General features: G+C 42.1%; 1 protein-coding gene across 1 annotated transcript in view; it reads left to right on the forward strand.

Annotated features, from left to right (window-relative positions):
* The window catches only part of LOC104528588 (cadherin EGF LAG seven-pass G-type receptor 1-like), a gene marked incomplete at both ends in the record, with an annotated part of 98,138 nt that overhangs the window by 60,667 nt on the left and 13,945 nt on the right, over positions 1–23,526 (forward strand). Inside the window, one exon of the mRNA XM_010172638.2 lies at positions 8,119–8,757. Within this exon, the coding sequence (XP_010170940.2) occupies positions 8,119–8,757 (639 nt within the window). The remainder of the gene's footprint in view (positions 1–8,118; positions 8,758–23,526) is intronic.

The raw sequence follows: 23,526 nt of genomic DNA on the forward strand, positions 1-23,526 counted from the left end.
CTTTGAAACTGCAAAGAGAGAGATTTGAGCAGGGCCCTGTCTCGCCTGGGGAAGTTCTTGCTTTAATCAGACCAAGTGAGTAGAAATGTTTGCTGGAGATGCGTAGCTACGAGGAGAATGGAGGCTTTTGTGGGGGCCCATCAGTTGCTCCCGCGGCAGCGTGGCCAGGCAAGCACCCTGAGCAGAGACTCTCTTTTGAAGTGGGGTTAGTGATGTAAAAGCGTGTCTTGGGGTAAACACGCTGCAGTTCTCGTACTCTGTACAAAATGCATCATTTACTTGGAGACTGTGCCCTGAATGGAGATTAACGCTGGAGCATCCCATGACTGCAGTTTAGTTTGTCCGGTGCTTTCATGGTTGTTTAAGAAACCTTTTTTGAGTCCCGTATACAAATGGCTACAGCTGGGAAGGCAGAAATGACCATGAACTGCCCTCTGGCTGTGGGGTGACTGGATTACTGGGCTCCCTGTGCCCAGGCTTCTGCACCCTGGTGCTCATCAGCATCTCCCTCTGCCCGGCAGTGCCCTGTCCCTGTGGCTGCCGGCAATGCGAGCCTGCTGGGAGACCGTCCTTTAGCTATGGACATTCCGTTGTGCATCCAATTAGGATGAAAATGTAAATTATATTAAAACCCTCCTCCTTTAAAGTTCAGAGAGACTTAAAAATTACCACGGTAATTAGGCAATAGTTTTGATGATATATGAAACAAGACCAAGCTGTATGGGAGGTGGTGGAGCCCCCAGCAAGTCAGTGTGTGCATCAGTCTGGTGCAGCGATCTGGAGTGGGGTTTTTCAGCTGAACAGGTCCGATGAGTGCCGTGCAGTCTTGTGGACATTAGCATGGAATGGAAGCCCACCTCTTCAGCTGGAGTTCAGAAGCTACATCGCAGCTTGTGTGCAGGCTGTGGGGTGGGCTCCTGGGCTGGGCACCTCCTACAAGGAAGGGCCTGTGCAGCCAGTACCCAGCCATGCCGGGCAAGGAGCCGGCCCGAGCCAGGACACTGGGACAGGCCCAGCCCTGCTGCAAGCGTGGCTGGGCAGAGGAGTCTTGCTGGTCCTTGCTGACAAGGAAAACCAGTTGAGGTACATGGAGATGTGCAGAGCCTGGGAAGGAAAATCAGTTTGCATTTTAACTACCAGGGAAATCTCATTGTCAGTAAAATGGTCTGGAAGGAGCTGGTTATTAGCATGCTCACACTATCTTCCCACATATTGTACTTCCCTCTCCGTGTCCTTCATCCTTGTGCTTTCTGCTCAGGACAGAGACTTGTTTCCACCTGCCTGCTCCTCCATCCCTGCCAGCTTCCCCTGCCTGTACCTCATCCCCCACAGCAGTTATACCTCCTGTGCACCAGGTACCTGAAGAGCAAGAGGCAATGCTGCAGGAGGGTGTTGGGGGAAATTAAGCGTCTTTTCAGCCTCACTGCAGTCAGAATTCAGGAGTGCTTATTCCTGCCAGCACGCCCAACTTACCTTACTTCCCACCCTCTGGAAACATTCCCCCAGACTAGTGTTATCAACCCAATTAACATTTCAGAATTCTCAGCTTGCAGGTGAAACTGTATGTTTTACCTTGCCCTGTGATCTAAAATCCCACCATAGCACAACATAGCATGTCTTTCTCTTCCCCTTTCCTGCAGCCCTTCTGAACCCTTTTTTCTTCAGAAGACACTGGACAACATTAGCCAGTGTTTTCAAAACTGAGCATCTGCAGAAGGGAGGTTGCAGCTGCTCATCCTTCCTGGAAATTTAGAGATGTCGAGGTGTGGATTCAAACGCCTGATTTTAGGAAAACCCTTGCACCCTTTACAACTCATGCTGCGCAATCCATGTTGTATGTTTCTCCTGTCCGCATACTTGCCCTGCTCATCCCTCATCTTTTGCTTTCTGCTTTCGCTGTCGTGATTTTCAGCCCTCAGACTTTTCCTGGGCAGACTGTTGCTCTTGTTTGGGTCTGCTGGGTCAGGAGTGAAGCTCTGCACAAGTGCACTGGCAAGGACTTAGGGAATTAGGCTCTAAGCCCAACTTTGTCCGGGACCAAAGCCCACTGAAGTCAATGAGACTCTTCCTGTTGATGTAATGGGCTTTGGAGCAGACCTGGGTTTCAACATTCTTCAGAGCAGTGGTTCCAACGCGAACCTTTGGCACTGTGTGAATAGCAGATAATTATTTTTATATATCCTTTCCAAAGCCCACAACTTGTGTTGGCACTCAGTGCTCCTAAATGCGCAGAGCTGAGACTGGCAGCCTGAAATGAAGGGACAAAAGCAATAACATGAGCTTCATGTGGCCGAGGGGAATCATTTCCATGTCATTTCATCCAACTTGATAAAAAGGAGAAATTGCTCGTCAGCGGCATTTCCGATCCCAGAGCTGGAGACTGGAAGGCTTTGACAGAATCCATTAGTGCCTGTCTAGGAAATTATAGGATGTTATACACAATAGGTTTATGTTTTTCCAAAGGGAGGTGATGGACTGTATTTCTCATGGATGTTATTTGCCTGTTATTGCACCATTTGCTATCACTTTTCTCTAGCAAAAGAAAAATCTGTACTTTCATCTGTTCCTTCCACAAAACAGGGTCTACTTAGGGATGCACGGTGGGCATTTGACATTGTGCATCTCTCTGACCTTTTGGAGAGCTAAGGCCAACACCAGTCCCCACATCCTGTGCCAAGGTGCCCTGAAGGCACTCAAACGGGGGTCACATGCGCAGTTTCTATCCTCAAATACTTCTCCAGTGAGGCTACTCGCTAACTGGGAAGACCTTGAGGTAGTGTCTTTGTAAATTCACAATTATGTCTATTTTCATTTTCCTTTCTGGTAATATTTTCTGCTGTTTTGGAAAAGCATCTTACTTAGGTTCCCACCTTTTCTGTGCAGTTTACTTTCTTTAAGAATATTTTCTCTATGCTATAAGCCCCTGAACTTTAGCATAATGTAGAAAATATTTTAAGGGGTTTTTCATATGGATGCTTGTAGACTTACTTTTTCTACTCACAGAAGTGAATCTTTGTAGTACCTACAGCAGTGGTTTGGAAGGGACAATATTAATACACTGATATTTTATGCATTTTAAATCTTTTTCCATGGTGGTGGAAGCACACAGCCAAGGAATGGACTCTGCACTTGCAAGACTTGCAGACTTTTCAAGGCAAACTGAAGCTTAGTGCAGGACTAGGCATCTCACTTTTATGGACATCTACTGATTTTTTACTGCTGTTTTCTCAGCAGGAAGTTTGGTTTGGGTTCCAGCTCTGCTCAGGCAGCCAAATATTGCCTGCAGTCTCCATTTCGGCAAGCTGGTGCTACTTACATGCTACTGCCACCCAGGTGGTGGAGAAGATGCTAAAAGTATGTCATTCTCATTGTTAAATCAAGGGTTAGTACTGGACAAGGTGTCTGTTAACTCCCAGCTGGACATGGCTGGAAGCAATGGAGGATGGAGGCTGGATCATTCAAAGGCAGTTACCAAGCAAAGGCTCCTACCCATGGGCAGGTCTGCTTCTTGTGAGCTGGGAAGAGCAGGAGGTTATTTGAACCTGTGGAGCGTCCTTATTCTATGTTTTGCTAGCCAAGGAGTTTGCATGGCTGTCCTAATCTCTGACATCTGTTATTTCTAGATGCATTATAAAGGAGAATTAGAACAGATAAGGGTTGGGTTATCTCTGAAAGAAAGCTCTGATGCTGAAGTATTTCTATAAAACGTGCAGCTTTCATAATTAGCTGCAAGACCTTTGTATGTAATAAGCCAAAAAAGTGTTAATTATTTTATTTCTGCCAACTTAAAAAACAAAGAACCTTTCTGGCTAGGTGCTGCCATTGCCAAATATGCATTTTAGTTAAACTTTGCTGTGTTTACGTTTCTAGATAATAACATTCTTTGGTTTATGGTCTGCCAGAAGATAGAAAGTTGAGATTAAAATCTCTGATTTGATTGGGTTTGTTGTAAAGTAAAGGTAATCATGAAACAATGACTACTTAATCAATTCTTAGTTATTTGTGTATTGTAGAGAGGTTCAAGCTTTTGTCAGCCTTACTGTCTTCTCTTTTCTTTGTAATGTATCAGAGAATGTGGTTGCTATTACATCTTATCATTAGTTTGAAGGAGGATGAAGACAAGTAGTTCTATTTTTAAGGAGCCTATTCAGCAATGACAGTGACACAGAAGACAACAGTATGCTTTGATTTCTACCTTCTAGAGATTTCTTTTGTAGAAATCATACATAAAATAATATTCCCAGGATAAAAATTCAGTGTGCAGGGACTCTGTTTGTAATGAACACCTCTTCTGTGTGCCTACCCAGCTGTCCAGAATCCTCTTTGTCAATTCACTGATGTGTTAGTCATTGAAGAGTCTTTTATTTTAACCTTTCCACCTTGTTTTTCATAAATGGCTGCAACAGGTTTTGAAATAACCGTTTGTGATTTGTTCAGGGCATTTATGTTGCCTTCATTGCCCCAGTATCTCAGCATTTCCGCATCTGCACCCACTACTCCACAATGTACATGAGTTCCATTCACTTCACAGAAGATGATAAACTCGAGGCCAGGGTGACAAAAGCTATTGGAACGAGGGTTTTGAGGAAACAGTGTTGCAAAAGGACGGATCGAATCCTATCTTCCTCCTTTATCTGTCCTGCAGTTCCCTTTTTGCAGGCTATCCGGGTGGCAGTGGCTTGGGCTGCTAAGATCCAGGCTGTCTGCTCAAGCCACTCTTAGCAGGATGCCTACAAGTCCCATCTGCCAGCATGGCTTGTGTTTTTAGAGCTCTTGCATCCAGCCGCTTTGGTGAAGCCAAGCAGATGATGGCTGTGAGAACCGGTGGCAGCTGAGTCTTGCATGCGTGTGTGTACTCATCTGTGCGAAGGTCTGCTCCAAGGAGTAAAGTGTAGCCAGAGTTTCTGCTGTGTAGCATCACTTGAAGGGTGTTTCACACCCCTGACTGAAGCCATCTTGCATCTGCTGAAACGTGATAGGGACTTTTTATAGCTGTATCTTGAAGACCTTTGAAAAATCAGATTGTTAGAGCCTTTTTAGCAGAATAACAGATTGGTTGTGCATGTACATGGGATAGCTGCATATGGTAGGCATGTCAGAGAGTGAAAGGCCGTAAAGTATAACCACTCTGTAAAATAGTACTTCCTAACATTATTTTTTCTGACATTTCTGGGTGTAAACACTGAAACTTTTGTGGGGTATTTCACTTGTGAACCTCAAAACACTTATTGTGTATTTAAGTCTTAATTCAGTTACCAGTAAAGAGGAGGACAAAATTTCCTCTTCCTTTATTGCACTTGTCCAGCACTCAAGAGTGAATGTTGCCTGTTGAAAATAGAATAGATACTAATTTGGTCCCATAAACCCACATATTGTTTCAACTTGCCACGAATTTCTGAATGAACAGACGATCAGATCCCGTGATGCTGCTCTCAGACTCGCTGCTGATATGAAAGAGGCGCTTGTGCAGCCGGCTGTATGGCCATGCTGCTCTTTTGTTGCCCATAGTGCACATGCTCAGCTCCTTTTTACTCCCTTTTTTTTTAATGCTCTGCAACAGGGCTGCACAAAGTCGAATTGACTTTTAAAACAGGACTTCATTTTGCAGCTATACGTCTGTGCCCGGTTTTCTTTTGTGCTGCCTGCGGAACAAGGAGGCTGTGTGGTATCTGACACCGGGCTTTTACCAGTGATTTATTGAGTATGTCAGAACTGCTGTTGTGAATGCTGGGAAGCGCTTGCATATTGTGACAGTTAATATTGATTATGACAGTTTGTAGACTCTAGTGCGTTGTCAGACAGTGGATCGTATTTTGTCTTCTTACTATACATACCATAGGCTATAGATCATAGTGTTTTCTTAAGAAAAGGACTCATTGTCCAGCGTTCTCGGTGGTATGAGAGAACTTCTGTAGTGTGTTGTGCAACAAATAGCAAAATAGTTCAGGCACCCTATGGGACAGGCAGGCAAATGTCAATTGCTTTAGGAAAAAAAAAAAGGTGAATGGTTTGTTCTGGCCTTTCAGAAGAAGGAGCCATGCAGTTGTGTGCAGTTGACAGAAGTGGGTAAACTAGTCTGAGGGTGTCATTTATGAAAATATGGTGCATCCCATGTTGCCTGTTGGCCCGAAATCCACAGACCGTGCAGGAAGAGGTTGCAATGAGTATTTTGGCTGCTCATCATTTTTAAAGGTTGCTTTGGGTCTTGGTAGAGGCTGAAACTACGGGTTTCTATAATGAGTCTGAGGATGAGGAGATAAAGTTTCTGCAGACTTGGCAGAAAGTGCAAGCTGGCGCATGGGCTTCTGTGAGGGGCACATCAAATAGATCACCCCGAATAATGACCTCTTCTGACTGTTTGGTTTTAGCTAGGCAGTAGGAAAGTAGCATACAGGAGAAAATATTTTTCTATTTACCTAAAAGCTGCTTCAGTGGGAAAAAGTCAACAGCTGAGCTTTTACAGATAACCTGATCAGAAGGAGGGAGTCAAAAGCCATTTGGTTAATTACGTTGCCATAATTTACTATATTGCTGCTATACTATTGGCAGAAAAATCTTCAAACAATACATTTCTTTTTAAAACAAAACAGCTCTTGAGGTGTAGCAGTGACAGTGAGCCATTCTGATTTTTCTGTTCTTGAAAGACTTTTTATAAGAGACCATAAAGGGTCATAAACTTTCACTTTGAGATAGTAAACCTTAGGAAGACAACCTTCAGCAATCCATGCTATTAGAATTTTGACCTCACACTGTGTTTTAGATTGATTGAATTGCAGTTTCTGCTGCAGTTTTACATTGATGTGATTCAAAATCCATTTCTGCACATACCTTGTGGTTTAATTTAAATAAATGTAATAGCAGATCATTTGTGAAACAATTATTTCTGGGATACTTTGGGCCAAGACTGTGGCACTGAGCTGGGACCTAGGGGAACTGGATTCACTCCTTAACCCCACTGTGGGCCTGATACTGGCCACTCAAACCAGCTCATCTTTCTTATGGATGAATTCAGCCCCATTTCTAGTTGTTTATTTACACTATCAGATCTTTAAGAAGGAACATTTCCTATCAGAAACCAATCTTGATCTCTCCTGGGATTTCTAGATGCTGCTGTAATACTAACCATATTTTCTCTAGTGTGATCTGTATTTTCTTAATGAGTGCTTAATGTTAGCAGGGAGACAGAATTAAACTAAGTGGTTTGATTTCAGTGATGATGCAACTTCCCATTCCATGCTCACATTGAATTTGGAGTAATTATAGCACTCACTGTGTCATAATTATGTTTTGTAATGATAAGAATGCTCTAGAGTTTGTACATTCACAGCACTACTGTAAGCCTCAGGGGGTACTGAGATTTTACAGTGGCATCTCTGTCCAGTGTCAGGTATTACTGCTGCATTTATATATTTGGGGGTTTTATTGCAGAACATCCACAGCAATATCAGAAATGCTTTAAAGAAAGGCTGAAATGGAAGAGTTTTTAAATGTCTGCTTTTCACTACAGACTTATTTTATTTATTTTTTTTTCTAATTTTCATAAAGTATTTTGAAGAAGTTAGATGTGAGGAATGAAGAAGTTCGGGTGTTCAGATATGAAGAGTTGTTTCCTTAAGTGACTTTTATCTAAACCTTTGGTCACAATTCTCTCTGTGTGCATAGCTAGCTCCTTAAGCCTGAGGCCACACCTGGAGAAGGTAGTTTTGGTGCTGTGCTTTTCCAAGCAGCGGTTGTAGACTAGCAGTGACTTGCAGGAAGATCCATTCAGTCGCTATCGTGAGGGGCTGTGTACTTCCCCTTGGCCATCCTGTGGGTCTTAGGCTGTCCATTTGCTCACTAGCCCCTGCCAGTTGTTTGTTTGGGATGTTCTCCAGGTGTTCTGGACTCTTCAAGATGTCTCTGGTCCTTTGAGTTGCAACCCTTAAGAGACTTTGTTTTGTTTTCCTGAGTAAAGGCATTGGCATCCTGCAAGAAGGTGGATACGTTTCCCTCTCCTGTCCCAGTGCCCCAAAATGCTTCGCAGGTCTGTTTTATTTCCAGGAGGCTTCAGGAGTCTCCTTGTCTGTAGGCTGAAGCCTGCTCTCTGACATTGCTGTTATTGTTCTCTCTTCCCTTCAGATGGTGTCCACAGTGTTACAGCAGTCTGCACCCTGCGTGTCACCATCATCACGGATGACATGCTCACCAACAGCATCACGGTGCGGCTGGAGAACATGTCCCAGGAGAGGTTCCTTTCTCCCCTCCTGTCCCTGTTTGTGGAGGGAGTGGCAACAGTGCTGTCTACCGCCAAGGACGGCATCTTCGTTTTCAACATCCAAAATGACACAGATGTGAGCTCCAATATTCTGAATGTGACCTTCTCAGCTTTGCTCCCTGGTGGCATTCGAAACAAGTTCTTCCCCTCCGAGGACCTGCAGGAGCAGATCTACCTCAACAGGACCCTGCTGACCATGATTTCCACACAGAGGGTCCTGCCCTTCGATGACAATATCTGCTTACGCGAGCCCTGTGAGAACTACATGAAGTGTGTCTCTGTCCTGAAGTTTGACAGCTCGGCCCCATTCATCAGCTCCAACACTGTCCTGTTCCGCCCCATCCACCCCATCAACGGGCTGCGGTGCCGATGTCCCCCAGGCTTCACGGGCGACTACTGCGAGACGGAGATTGACCTCTGCTACTCCAACCCCTGCGGGAGCAACGGGCTGTGCCGGAGCCGAGAAGGAGGCTACACTTGTGAATGCTACGAGGACTACACTGGTATGTGTTTATCTTATCTTTGACCTGTGATTTATATGTTAGACCATAAGCCAGGCTAGCTCTGTGTCAAGCCAAAAATTGCTGACATTCTTAGTCAAAGGGAGAAAAACTCCTGGCACTGCCTTCTGGTCAGGAGAAGGCTTGTGAATGTCACACATCACTTACATGTAAGTCCCATGTCACTTGGGATAAGTCCTGTATCTTACGGCACAACACGATGGTAGCAACTGTGTGCTGCTCCAGACTGCACAGGGCCAACAGCTGCTGAAGCAACTCACATTGTGTTAATTTTGTCTCAAAACACCTCATGCAAGCGTATTTCTTTTATCTGAAAGGAAAAAGGTGGGACACATCCCCTGGTTCATGGTTTTGCATCTTAACGCCTTCCTGGCCCCTTAGCAGTCCCCTCATGCCGGGGTGTAGTGGGGGTGCACAACCTTGGTAGGAGGTTGTCAACACTTGGTTATCAACAAGCACAGAGCATGAGGATGGTTCATGGTCCCAAGAAACTGCAAAAATACACATTTATGGGAAGTAATGAAAGTCAGCTCCAGTTTGTATAGGTCCAGATAAACTCCAGAAGGACATAGTTGCTTCCAGGCCTGGTTCCAGCAGCCTGCTGAGGAACGTACTTTGCCTCATCATGGACTTGACAGCCAATAAAGATCAAAGTGCTGCTTCTCAATTACTCCTGAGAAGTTATGGAAGAATATTAGCTGAATGTTTTCTGGTGCTTCAGTAAAGTCAGTGGGATTATTTATGCATTTGAAATTGCACACGCAGTTAAGCATTCTGCACTGACGTGCTGCCGACTGTAATTTGTGCTGACAGCTCAGCAATGTCTTCTGTGACCCCCACGAACAAGGGGTGAAGCAGAGGGGGCTGTTCCCAATGCTGCCTCTTACTGCTGAAGTTATAAAAAATTGAAAACATGAATTATTTAAGTCTCCATGTAAAAAAAAAATCTTGATGCATATGCCTACTGGATCCAGCCCTCTAGGTGGAAGGGTTTTCCTTCACTTTCTGTGGCTTTTGGCTCAGTGCTGTAATTAACAATGCGATGGTGGAAGGACCCAGGAGTCAGTGGGCAGGGATGTGGCAGCAGCAAATGAGCTGGGCTTTCCCCAGCAAGGGGGACAGGAGATGCTCCCCAAGATCAGAACAGGGCTTAGGGCAGCAGGTCCTTCCTGAGGAGATACAGACAAACTTTTTGCCTGACTGGTGAAACCCTGAATGTGGATGTGAGATGCTTGGGGTATCTGGTCTTTGTTGAGGAGTGATTTTCCTGCCAGGCTTCTCATGAATGACTTCCACAGTGAAATACATTAGAAAGTCCATTATCCATTATATACAGCTAATGCAAAATACGTGCAGCATTGAGCATCACAAAATAGCTTTTATGACCAGTTGATTTCATTTAACATGTTTATGTACTATTATACTGTAAAAAGGAATGCTTAGAAGTAGCAGGTTTCATTAAACAAAGATATGCATATAAATAGAGTTAATTCATCCATGTCTCAGGTTTTGGAATGACATGCATTCCTGCATCACATTTTGAGGGTCTGTTGCTAGAAATCTTCAGGAAAAAAGGCTAAATATACTTAAAAAATGAAGGAGAATAATCTTATATTAATAATTGATTAACATATTTAATAATTAATGCTCTAGTCAGAACAAACATGGTACATATATAGAGGGGAAGCACTATATAATTCATACACAAAGTAAGATTTGATCTGTAACTGTATTTTCAGTGCATAGTTGTTGAGTTAAAAATTAACTGTCCTGCTGCCAGGATATTAAAGTGACCAGAAGTTAAGGAGCAACCACTACTTACAGCCTTGCCATCTTCAGGTTTCAGAATTAACTTTGCTTCAGTGAAACACTTTATTCTTTGGAAGGACAGGTCAGGTTGTGATCACAGTCATGTTGGCCAGGGGAAGACACACCCAACCATGATCAAGAAGGTTCTGGAATCCCTTGCCGCCTGAATTGATACAAATACTACTGAATATTTCTGTTTTATTGCTGAATTGATGCTGTAAGAATTTAGTGTCTACTTTGTGATGGTTTGTGTTATGTTAGTGCCTTTAGGCTCCATGTTGCATGAGAATGTTTTTTTCCATCAAACCTGACACACTCACATATGGTGCTCATTAGTAGGTTGATTTTTATCGCCTTTACAAAATCAGGTGGAAAACGTTATCAACAAGTGATCTACCAGAAATATTTTATGAAGGTGCATTATTGAATCCTGTCCCAATCTCCCTTAAGAACTTTTATTTTACCTATGATTTTTGTCCATTCTTTAAATACATTCAAACCCACTTGCAAGTTCTGTTAATCATAACACTGTGTTTTCCAATTGTATAGAAATCTTTATTGTTTACAAAGATCCCTATTTTGTACCTATTTAATATTTAAACGGCATAGGTTGGTTTCAATAGCAGCAGTGTGTATTGGCTCACGGAATGCAGCATTCGTAAACTGGAATGAGCAGAGAATTGCTAAAGCTGAAAGTTGGGAGATTCTTACCAGTATGTTACCACAATATTAACTCAGTGTAGTAACATACCAGTATGAGGTACTTATGAATCTTTGAATTAATTGTAAAAGATGACATATGCATGGTAATAGTGAATGAAATGCAGCCTGCTCTGGGAGCTCTCATGTTTCCATTTCCCAATTAAGAGCCTATGTAGAAAAATAATTACAAGAAAATACTAAGATCTGTCATCTCTCTGAGGAAATATACTACAACTTGAGAAATCACTACACAATCATAACCCTATACTCAATCTATCCAACTGGTCACTTGTTAAAAATATAGCATTTATTTCCTGCAGGAGATAACTATGTCCTATCTTAATCAGATGGAATTTCCCCCCATTTTTCCACCCTACTTTGAAGCCCTCCATTTGTTTTGATGTAATTGTTAGTCATTTATACATGATGAAAGTTTCTCTGTCTTCAGGAGTCTTCTGTTACGGGCACAAAGGTAAACTGAGCTTCTACAAGATATTTCTGAAACCTGATTACTGGCTAGTTTGGGGTGATTTGGAATTAGCTTCACTTCCTGTGATGTAAGGACGTTGAGTGAAGAAGGACATATATTTTTAATCACGTTTTTTTCAAAAAAGCAACCCCTTTAACTTCTTTTATTTATACACAAATTAGTGTAGAGAAGTGAACAATGTACAGCAACTGTGCCATTGATGGCTGGGAGCTATGTGCCTGGCTGAAGGGTTAAAGGATGTAATTTAGGTTAAGCAAACAAATTTAAACGCTGTGGAAAGCCTGAGAAATTTTTCCAGCTTTATTTCATGTATCTTTGAGCACTGCAGAAGCAGCTGAGATGAACTATAGGTGAAGGCTTGGACAGAGATGGAACTGTCTGTAGTCCCCAGGAGCAAAACCCCTGAAGAGCAAATACATCATGTCATCTGCACAGGTTTTGGAGGCATGGTTGCCAGAGCAGTTCCTGAATGATCTGTACTTCCAGCCCCATTCTGATGCCTCCTGTAGGACATACCACTGCAGCCATAAGTCACCACCTTTTTGGATGTGAGTTCCCACAATTCCTGCCCTGCTGTGAGCAGGTGCCTCCTGACATCGCTGGGTCCTCCCACAGCTTTCACTGCAGTTTGCCCACAGTCCTGCTCAGCAGCCGCCACAACTGCTCTCCTCTATGGTCATGCTCCCCAAAAGCAAAATGTAATTTTCACAGAACAAAAGCACTCCAAGGGGAAAGAAAAACCTAAGCCCTGAAATGTTCCCACAGTTCTCCTTAGCACAGGGCATTCTCTCTGCCTCCTTTGCTACCTCACCCCTAGCAAGGAGCAATTTCTAGGGAAAAAGATCGTCAGAGAATTTCCCATAACCTCTGCATCTCTCCTTGGATTTCACTTTAGAGAAGGGAGAAATCTTAAGTGGTTGTAAATCTTCTAGTAATCAAATACAGCAATTAGAGATCTTTTACCTGTTAGACATTTTTCCTCCTACCTGATTTTTGTGATACCATATTGTCATGAGGAATCCTGACATCTAACTTGGCCCCTATGAATTCTGACTTTGTGTCATGAGAAGGTAATTATAGCTGTTTTTGTAGTGTCATGCCAGAAGTCTCTATTCATATTGTTTAGTAAGTTCTCAGTGTTTGGCTCTTGCAAACCAATAGCAGTATAAGCAAATGTGAAGATTTGCTTCTGTGTTATCTTTACTTATATCCATTCTTCAGATAGTAATTTCCCAGCTCGGTCTGATACCAGATTCTCATTTTTCAGGCCAGAGAGGTTTATTTGTGAGAATTTCAGCTTTCAAGTAGAGAAATCTGGCAGCTAAGGTAGCTGTAATGAGTGTTTTATCTTGGGCAAGAGGGTCTGAAATTCCACTCCGTTACACTTCTGCAGCTCTGCTGGAGCAATCAGATCACAAGTGTGTAACAGCCAAAATCTTGTGCAGTAAACCTTCATTTGATTCCTTCACGTTCCTTACTGCATCTTTAACTTCTTGTTTAGCTTATGAAGGGCCATGGTTTTGGAACAGCAAGGTTGAAAAAAGATTATCCTCACAGGGTTGTGGGCCTTTGCCAGCACTTTCAAACAACTGTGACCAAGTTTGTCTTTGCCACAAAACACCAAAGAAGAAATTCTGTCATTCCCAAACACTCCCATAAATGTAAGGATATTGTCTACACTATGGGACAACTTCCCGGGTCATCTCTCTGACACCTCATTCAAATGTTAAGGTGACGCAGTGAAGGCACTAAAATGTTTTGTTTCATTGCTACCTTAACAGCGTTCCTTAGTCCAAGTCTTCAAAGTTATGCTGCGGGATTCCAGGTGCATTTATATAATAAACATACAAAACCAGTGGCAAGGTCTAATACTGTTAAAATAGCATATGCATTTTCAAGAGTCTAATTACAGCTATTACAGCTTTGGGTGATTTGCATCATTTTCAGAATTTAAAGGCTGGATATTTTCCCATTCATAAAAGTCTTAACATTTTAAGTTTTTAATGAAATTTTTCTGCTGATTCTGGATGTAGGAAAAGTCAAATGCTGACTATCAGCCTTTTAATAAGTTTCATTGTTTGTGCCTCAGAGGAGAATACCTGGTTGCCTTTCCTTGCAGTTTCCGTATGGCAATACCAGGAGAAAGCTTAGGTAAGGTGGTTGTACCCCAGTGAAGGTCTGTATAATTTGCAGGTCTAGAAATTTTTCTTCTTTTTCAGCAGTGCTATGCCAGGCTGTTGTTTTGATGTTTGTAGTGAAACTCGGTCTTTATAACTGCCACACAATTTCCTTTTCATTGCCGGGGACCCATCACTCTCTGCAGCTAAGTTTTTTACATCTGATGGGAGAGATAAATGATCATTTGCTTACGATTAGTACTCCTTAGTTTTGTTCTCTGCATGGGTGTCCCAACACAGCCTTTTCCATCAGTCTTCAACTTTCTTTGTCTCAGTAGCATGAAATTTTTGTGAGGAAAGCCCTCTTCTGTCTTGATTGAATAAGCAGACCTCTCCGTTGGTGTAGACATGGCAAGCTGGGTCCCTGTGGTTGGCAGTGGTTGGATACAGATGGGTGCCTCTGTTTTCCTCCCAGCTGGTGGCTCCTTCCACAGCACTTGGGCAGCTGACAAGGACCCCGTAAACAGTGCAGTGGATGGTCCAGAAGCAGAGCTTAAATCCTCCAAACATTTTTCAGAGCATGACTAGTGCAAAAGCCTATCATTTTCTCTTTTTATGCTCTTCACCACTCAGCTATGTACTGTGAGACATTGCATCTCATAAATCTTACTCAGCACTTTGAAGTTTACCCATATGACCATTGCATTTACCCACACCAAAAAGCAATGAACCCCAGATGTCATCTCATGAGGTGACTTGATATCTAGATGTATAAAAAACCCATACAACCCATTCTTTGCAATTAGCCATGGATTATATAGTCTTCCATTGGCTCTTGGGCAGTGCATGCTGCATTTGCAGAGCAGTCAATTGTGATATTTACTTTTGTTTTTCTTCTTTTAGCACTATGCCCACTTTGTGTCATCAATTCCTGAAAGTAAGTATTAGTTTTGGATATTCAGATTAAGAGATATCACCTGGCAAAATCCTTGCTTTTGGGTCTGTATATATTGTCAGAGAACTATGACTTCAGATCATTAAAAGTTTTACTTGTGCAAAACACTTCTGATCTAAGAATCACTATGGACTCTGCAAAAGTTACTAACAGGAAAGGAAGCCTCTGAGACACCACTTTGAGCAAGAGGGTGCTGTCCCCCTCATCAAAGAGCTGGGAAACTTAGGCACAGCATCTTAATCTCTTGAGGTCACATAAAAGCAGTCAGTGGCAAGTCCAGAGCAGCTGGGGCAGCTCTTCTGCACTGTTCAGGGGCTGCCCATAGCTGGAAACCTGTGGGAGATCCCTATGAAAGACATTTCTTTCCTGACTCGGACTCTCAGCAGAATCCTGTGTGCCCACTCACCTGCTGTGTTTAACTCAGAGATTTATTGTGCATGTTAAAATGGGTCCTTGCTTGGTTTTGTGGCAAGGCTCACTGTTAAATGTGTTCAGGGATGGGGCCCACATGCCACGGCCTTATGGCTGGACCCAAGTGGTGTTGGGTTGGACCTGAGGCTATAGCCCAGATAGCACAACTGCAGGACCGCTTGCTCCAGAAGATAAGTGAAAGAAAATAAAAACAGTTGCATTTTTGTATAACCCAGTAAAAAACTGAAGTCTATTCAACTTTTAAATATTATTATGTTTACGTTGATCATATTTCTGTCCATGTCACCAAGTCACAGGAGATGAATGTTGGAAATCTGTAGTTTACATCAGATTGACAGGACTCACTGAAGAGGTTTACCACTTCTATAGGTGGATTTTTATCTGGAAAATATGTCCTTCAGCTACTCTTCAACCTATGCTCACTTGTCAGGATGCAGAAAGCCTTTTCTAATTGGATTACTGTGGTGTTATTTGTTGACAGTTTAATTCTCAAATGGTGTAAATGGCCTGCAGCCTTCACATCAATCTGCTATGCCTTTTCCTAAACCCAAGCAAAGAGTTTTACCGTATTACCCTCATCCTGATGTGTATAAACTAGCTACTGTTTAAAGTTTGAAAGTTTTCCCAGTCATGTACGAACCCTCCCTTGCCCCCCACCCCAAGATGCTGCACGTGGGATGATCTTTGATTCAGCTGAACTGCTTCAAGTGCCGGGGGTTTGGATGCCTCTTCTGGAGCCTCGCGTCTTATCCTTCTTGCCTGTGGAAATACTTGCACTGATCAAAGTCCTTTGCTGTCATGTGGAAACCTAGCTACGGACTTAATGTTGTGTTTGTTCTTTTTAATTAGTTTTAGAACAGTTTGACGAGACTTCTGTTCTTACTGAGTGCTCCCACAGCATTTTGTAAAAGCAAGAAGCAGATCACACACCAGTATAATCACTTAGCTCTGGCTTCAGAAGCTACCTTAGAAATTAATCTCTGATATACTGATGAATTCAGCTCTTCCAAACAGTGCAGGGTGTAGGAAATCCTCCTTACTCATTACAGGTTATCTTCTTTTGTTTCTCCTTCAGATGGCTGTGTGGCTGACCTGTTTACCTGCTGCCCTTATTTGTCACCTGCAGAATTTATCGCTGATGGTTTTATACTTTCTCTCCCTTTGTTGATAATTTCAAGTAGCATGCAGCTAAAATTCAGTGTCCAAAGAACTTGGGCAATAACCTATTGGAGGATGGTTCAAGGCTTACAACTACATTTTTGCACCTACTTTCTATTAATGGCATTGATGTATGTTAGATTACGTTACAATATGAGGAGAAGGTAGCTTCTTAATTGCAGGCTCTACACTATGAAGTCAGGGGACTTGCAGATATGAGAGGCTTGCAAGCACACGCTGCAGCATGATGGCATCACTGCTGTTGAACAAGTGCTGCCCCAGCTCTTCTACAAGGTAGGTGTTTAATTCTGAGCCCTAATGGCTACGTAAAATCATAGGATCACAGGATGGTTTGGATTGAAAGGGACCTCTGACGATCATCTAGTCCAGCCCTTTGCCATGCTAACATTGGCTTCAATCTGTTTTGTTGAAGTCGATTCTCGTTAAATCCCTGATGTGAAAATAACATGTTGGACCATGAGGCCGTGCCAGGCTAAGCTCATGTTTGCTGTCAGGCAGCTGGCTTTGCATGAGTGAGGCAGACACATAACGTGACGTGGGTACCTGCCTACTCTGGCACCTGACCTGTCCTTCCCACCTCTTGGCAAGGAAAGGTCCTATGAATATGAGCTTATCGGTTGGCTGTGTTCAATGGGAGAAAGATAAGTATTGAACACCTCAGGTTTCCTACTGGCATTCTGGTAACAACAGACCAGTCTAAATTTAGGATTCCCTTTGTTCTAGCCTACGTGAAGTCTCTTTTATTGCCTTTAACCTGTTGTACATGTATTTCTTTTTGAATAATCCTGCTCCATCAATTTTCAGCAGTTTTTGGGCTGTTGACTTGTACTCCTGGTTTTATACTGATGGGATTTCTGTTACCACACCTATATGGGAGTCACAGTTCTCCCAGGCTTTTTGAAAACCTTTGTTATAATCTATTTGCTTATCTTCATGGGTATAACTAAATAAAAGAGTGGAAAGTGGAGCGTAATTACATAAAGTGGAGCTATTTGATATTATAATTTTGTAGGTACATGTAAAATCCCTCCTCACTGACGTAGCTAAATTCCCACACACTGTCATAATTGTGAACATATATATGCATTGCAGAACATTGATCTGAGAGAAACTACACACATTGAGGTTTGTTTTAATTTAAGTATTTTAAATAGCAGTTTATTAAACAACGGCCAATTTCTCTGTGACCATAGTTTACAATTGTGTTTTTATTAATTTATCCAAGTTGAGCCATTTGTAATATAAGACTTGTGTTTGGGTTTTTTATCTTTTTTTTTTAATGATAGATAGGTTAGCTGGATAAAATTTTAAACTGCATGTAAGCCACACAAATGCATTGTAATATATCAAAACCATACACTTATGAAGTGGCAGAATAGCCCATATATTATACTACTCTTTAAGTGGGGTTTTTGCCAATGGCTAGGTGTGTTGGTCGTTTTTTTCATACTGAAAACTAATAAGATAGGGAAGAAGGAGAAGAGAAAGGAGGAGAAAAAAACCCAACAATTTGCCTTAAGTTATTTTTGGGGAAGATAAAATCATAATGTGATAGTATTTTTTCCAATATGCCTTATACTCTGGAAAGCCCCTCACAATTCTCACAGCAGATCAGAGGTGAAAACTAAAAAGAAAAATTCCAGGAAGGCTGGAATTAAATATTTTAGATCTTCCAGAGCAAAAAAGAAATTTAACTTCCAAGGAACAAGGAAACGGGGCTCCTTTTCTCCTGGCTCTAAATACAAAACTGGGAAAGAAAACTGGGAAGCCCCTTTACAATTCAGTAGGACTGAATTATGGAAAACCTATTGAGCTTCTGTACATATTTATAATTCCCAAGTCAGAAATTTTTACTTTGGTCAGTAGATAAACCAGCAGGAAAGTGGCAGGAAGGATGGTTGGGTGCAGAGATGAAGGTATCAGGATGATGTCCTGTTAGGAAGGCAAAAAGTATGAAGTAGTTTCTTGTGTGGCTGTTCTTTGTGCTGTGATGATTGAAAGTTTCGACAGTTGAGCACCAGACTGAGGCACTTGGCCTTGAACATCAAGATAATTACAGTTCTGCAATATAGTTGTGCAGAGCATGGTGGGAACCACAACTTCATTGTTGTTTCAAATGCTCTTTTGTTTAGAGCATCATGGTTCAGTGCCTGCATCCCAGCCCCTGCTCCTCCTGGGGCAGGTTTTGTTCTGCGACCCACACTGTACGGTGGCCCCAAATCGCATATTCCCGGGCAGTCATCGGCCCAAATTTTCAGTTGCTAAAAATCACAATGAAGATACTTTACTTCAGGCTAGATCTCAAATTCTACCTAGCTAAGCATATGAAAGCTATTATACAGCATTTTCCAATATAATAATTAAAAAACATGTTTTAATTAGATAGGGCCTCCCAGCTTCAAGGGGTCAGCACAGTGATGTGCATATTGTAAGAAACATTATTATGAAGATTAATGTCTTATACTAATAATTAAACACAATCTAGATGACACAGTAAAGTATATTAACTCTAACAAGATGGTAATCTAAAGTGATTTTAAAGTGAAACCGTATTTTACACAAAGGCTGAATTTTAATCTATTAAACTGTTGTAACAAGAGTTAAGTATGAGTTGTGGAAGCTGGCTGGATTCATTTTTGATGAGTCTGTTTAAAAATTTTTTTAAATGTAATTTATTAATTTCTGCTTATTCTGTAGATTTAAAAATACATTGATTTTGATATTTTCTGTGTGAATTGTGTGAGGTATTACAATGGCTTTTTCAAGAATCATTAAGAAAAAATTGTCTCCCCTGATTAAGTTGCTTATTGTTTTAATATTGTTTACTGACCTGTATAGGAAATATTATTGAGACTACCAAAACATAAGATTATAGGATTATTTTTTAACCCTAATCCTTTTAATTTGACAAGCAAAAGGGCATTTTTTATTTTTTCAAAATTTGCCTTCTATAACAACAGAAATTTGATGAGCATCAGATTGTTTTTGCCAGTTCTATCTACTCTGTCAAACAAAACCTGAACTCAAACGATCCACAGTCAGTTAATACTGATAACAGTCAGTTATACTTATAACTTCTCATATAAAATGAAAATATAAAGCTCTGAAATCCTCACCTCCTAAGAGATACTTACAGTAGTAGATTTACTTTAAGCATGTTTTTCAGTTGTTTTATTAATATTTTATGGCTACTCTTCAATTATTCTCACTAATTGGCCATTATGCTTCTTTCCACCAGAGCTTCTGAGGCCACCTAGGACATTAAGGAGCATGATTTGGTTTGCAGTCTGCATATTTCTAAATGCCATCATTTTTATCGTAGTATTGGATTATGCAGAAGATGTGAGAGTGAGATTTTCCTGTGAAAAGTTCTAATTTATGGCAAACTCAAAATGCAGGCTCTCCCCAATCTTCCTTTAATGGAGGTGTGAGGAGTTAACTGCTTGTGCAGTTAATCCCAGCGGGCTGCTGGGGATCAGGGCAGATGGTTTCTTCTGTACTTTGTCTCTTGTTCTGAGCCAAAACATCAAGTCTGTAACAGCTACATGGAAAAAATTAAACAAGATTTTAGTGGAATAAGGGCTGGACTCTTCTAATGAAAACAATGATGTTTGCCATTGAAAGGGAGACCCTGATCTCCTCTTTCCTACATTCCTAAGCCCTTTTCTTTCTTCCTCTGTTTCTGAGGACAATTATTTGCAGATATGTTCCTTTTTCAACTGCTTCAAGATGTTAACTTGCTCAAAAAGGAGTGCTAGAGCTTTCCCATTCCCTACAAATTTGGGAACTGGAAGTTGCAGCCCTTTGGTGTCCTCCTCTGTGGAAAAAAGAAAGAAACAAGGCTGAAAGTGAGCAGGATGCCTGACGGTGCCTGAAAGCATGGCTGGCTTTCCGACTCCTGAGTTCCTGTTGATAAAAGCTGTTATTGCACACACCTCTGGCACAGCCACCACGCCTTGCTTGCTTTCCTCATCCACATAAAAAGTTTAATATATTTTGAAAAGCTGGTTGTGAGGCCACAGCGGCCTGTGGAACAACAGCCTTGGGGAATTAACGGTGCCAGTGGTGGCATTCAGTGCCCAGTAAAAATTGCAACTTTGCATGATGAAGTAGATGATGAAGTAGTCTTTTTTGCCATCTGAGCAGAGGCACATCAAGACTGTAAGTGCCATTTTCCTTCCTCACTGCTGCCCGTGGAAGGAGGTAAGAACTAGGCATGGCAGCTGGTTCCCATGCTGAGGTGCCTGCAGCTGCGCAGGGATGCAAATACGGACCAGCCTGCAAAGGTTGTCCCTAAGGGAACGTGTCCTGCGAGCCGCGGTGGCTGCTCCAGCCTTCGCTTCCTTCCATGTACCCATCTCTCACTCCTGGAGATGAATCAAGGAGTATAGAGAGCAGAGAAAAATAGTATCAGGTGTATATATAGTAAAGGCAGAGGATGATTGTTTCTCTTAAAAATAAATGGAGGGAGGGATATTCCTCTGTAAATGTTGTATGTATAACATACATATAAGTATGTTATGCGGAGGCATGTTTTGTTCTTACACCTCCAGGTTTCTCATTGGTTTTAAGGTGGGATTTTTAGGAAGATTTATTCCAAGTAAGACATAATGCAAATTGCAGACACAATGGCATAATCTAATTTGGGTTTTATCTTTGACATCTACAGTAATGTATTCCCTCTACTAAATACCTCCAGAGATAAAGCTTAGGCTTTTGAAAAGCACTGCTTCATTACCATATCTTACCCCAAATAAGTGCAATTCTCATTATGATAAATTGTCTTATGTATAAACCTGACACAGAACTCAACATAAACTGGAAATTTCGGTGCATTTTTTTTTTCTCTCACATAGATTTGTGCTGTGTATAGTCCTGGGTGAGAGACAGAACCTAAAAGGGTCTCTAAAGCTTTAACTTACAGGTCAAATGCAGAGGGACGTGACACTTGTTGAGGTCATTGTACATTACAACAAATGGTTCAATAATTTACAGAGCTTTGAGATGGTTGTAAAATCAGCCAGGAGTAAAGACTAAGACATTAAGAAATTAGCCATTGGATCCCATACAGCAAAAATTGTTGGTAGGTAGCTGTGGCAGGCTGAAGGCATGGATGTGCTAGTTCTCATTCTCCTCCACCACATCCAACAAATTCCAAAAAACTGCTTTTCCTCTACATTTCCTCAGAAGCCTGCAGGTGATTATGTCCAGCGCCATGGGAGCAGGCGATGTGGAGAAGCCAGATATATTGTGTGCACCTCCTTTTTACTTCAGTGTCTGGCTCCTTGCTCATCGGAGTGCTATAGGAAAAAAAAATCGCAATACCTGTGGTAAGTGTTGGTAGCGCTTCTGGTGCTCACACCACTCCTGGCCTCACTGCTGGAAGGTAAAAGGCAAGCTGTCTGGTGTAGACAAAGTGGAAGCTTAACAACTGAGAATTTTTAATCCTCAACAAATACACAAGGAAGGGAGCACAGATATTAAAGACTCAGTCGTGACTTTTGTCTGTGCTCTGTTCCTGCCAGCACTGGTGGAAGTTGCATGGGAGGACAAGGTCCAGTGATCGTTCAGACTGAGCATATATCATCTTGAGAACATGCTCATAATTTCTGGGATCCACAGACTAATTCATTTCTCAAACAGAAGTGCCCCAAATATCACTAATCCTCCTCAGTATTGTTTCTTTTTTTCCCAATTATTCCTTCTTATTTACATGCAAAAACACAAAAAAACCCCCAAATCTCAAATCATCCGTCCATCCACCCACCCACCCCTGCAGGGTGTCTTTTGTTTTGCTTTGTTTTGTGACCAGGGAAAGGGAGGAGACGAGGAGAAGAGAAACATCTTTGCTCATGCTGGTGCTGCATGTAGATGATCCTGGGCCTGATTTTGGATGGGCGAGGGGCCACATACCATTTCAGTGGCTGCTCTGTATGTGGAATGCATCAGCGGGCACAGCCCAAAGCAGCTTGAGGGATGGAGACCTGAGCTTTCCCTTCCTGTGCTTCTGCAAAGTACAGTTTAGCTTGGTTGCTAGTGGGGATGTGGTCCTGGCCTTTCCCTTGCCTGTTTGGCCAGGGGAGTTTTGCATTGTGGCCTTCCTCCTCCCAGGAGCTTGCAGGACCCCAGAGCATCTTGGGTGCAGATGCTGTCCCCAAGGAGCCCAGTGGGAAGAAGAGCTGGGAATGGTCAAGTAGCATCTTCCTGTTGGGGTGGGAGTGGGAATGGGAGCTCCCTCAGAGCAACTGGTTTTGATCATGTGTTTCAGGCTGGAATTTGACCACCCAGAGCTCTCACATGCCTTGGGGCCAGCAGATGCCACTCACAGCTTCAGAGGCAAATAAAAGAAAATAAAAAGGCTCCCATGTTCATTATTTTGGAGCATCTCATGATTAAAGAGATCATGACCTTTATTTACCCCAGTCTCATGATTTTTGGAAATCTGACTTGTGAGTTACCGAGATGCCCACAGGGAACTTTGTGGAAGAAGGCACAGAGAAGGGAGAAGGGTGATAGTAAAGGAGAGGGATGATACAGAGCTGAGAAAATGCCAGTAGTTCTGCACCTTCTCTTCCCACCAGCTCAGAGCTTAGTGCTTATGCCCACAGAAAAATTAAGCCAGATCCAGAGATAAAATGGTGATTTCCTGAGTATCTTCTTATAGGATCATTTTCTGTCTGTCACCTCAGAGAGCTACTTGGAAAGCTATCTATATAAGTAGTGTGTGTGTTTGAGAGGAATATTTTTGTGGTTATTTTGATTAGTTCTTTAAATTCAGGTTACTCTCTTGCAAATATATCTTGTTAAACCTGGAACAGTTAGCAACTTAAATTACAAAGGACAACTGTCATTATGAGTCAGCAGGATTTAGTCCTTAACAGTGTGAGTGTGCATGTGTGCTGTGTGCTTGTGTGTATTTATGTATTATTTTACTTTAGCCAGTTTCTCATAATCTACCTTTATAATGCAGAAAGCAGCAAAGGGAGCAGAGAGCAAAGGGGAGGAGGGAGACCCTAAAGTGGACCTTAAGCTGGTGTTTCTCCCTGTAAGAGGGTTGGGGCTGATTT

Source organism: Antrostomus carolinensis, unplaced genomic scaffold, assembly GCF_000700745.2.
Source record: "Antrostomus carolinensis isolate BGI_N321 unplaced genomic scaffold, ASM70074v2 scaffold15127, whole genome shotgun sequence".
In the NCBI taxonomy this organism is placed as follows: domain Eukaryota; kingdom Metazoa; phylum Chordata; class Aves; order Caprimulgiformes; family Caprimulgidae; genus Antrostomus; species Antrostomus carolinensis.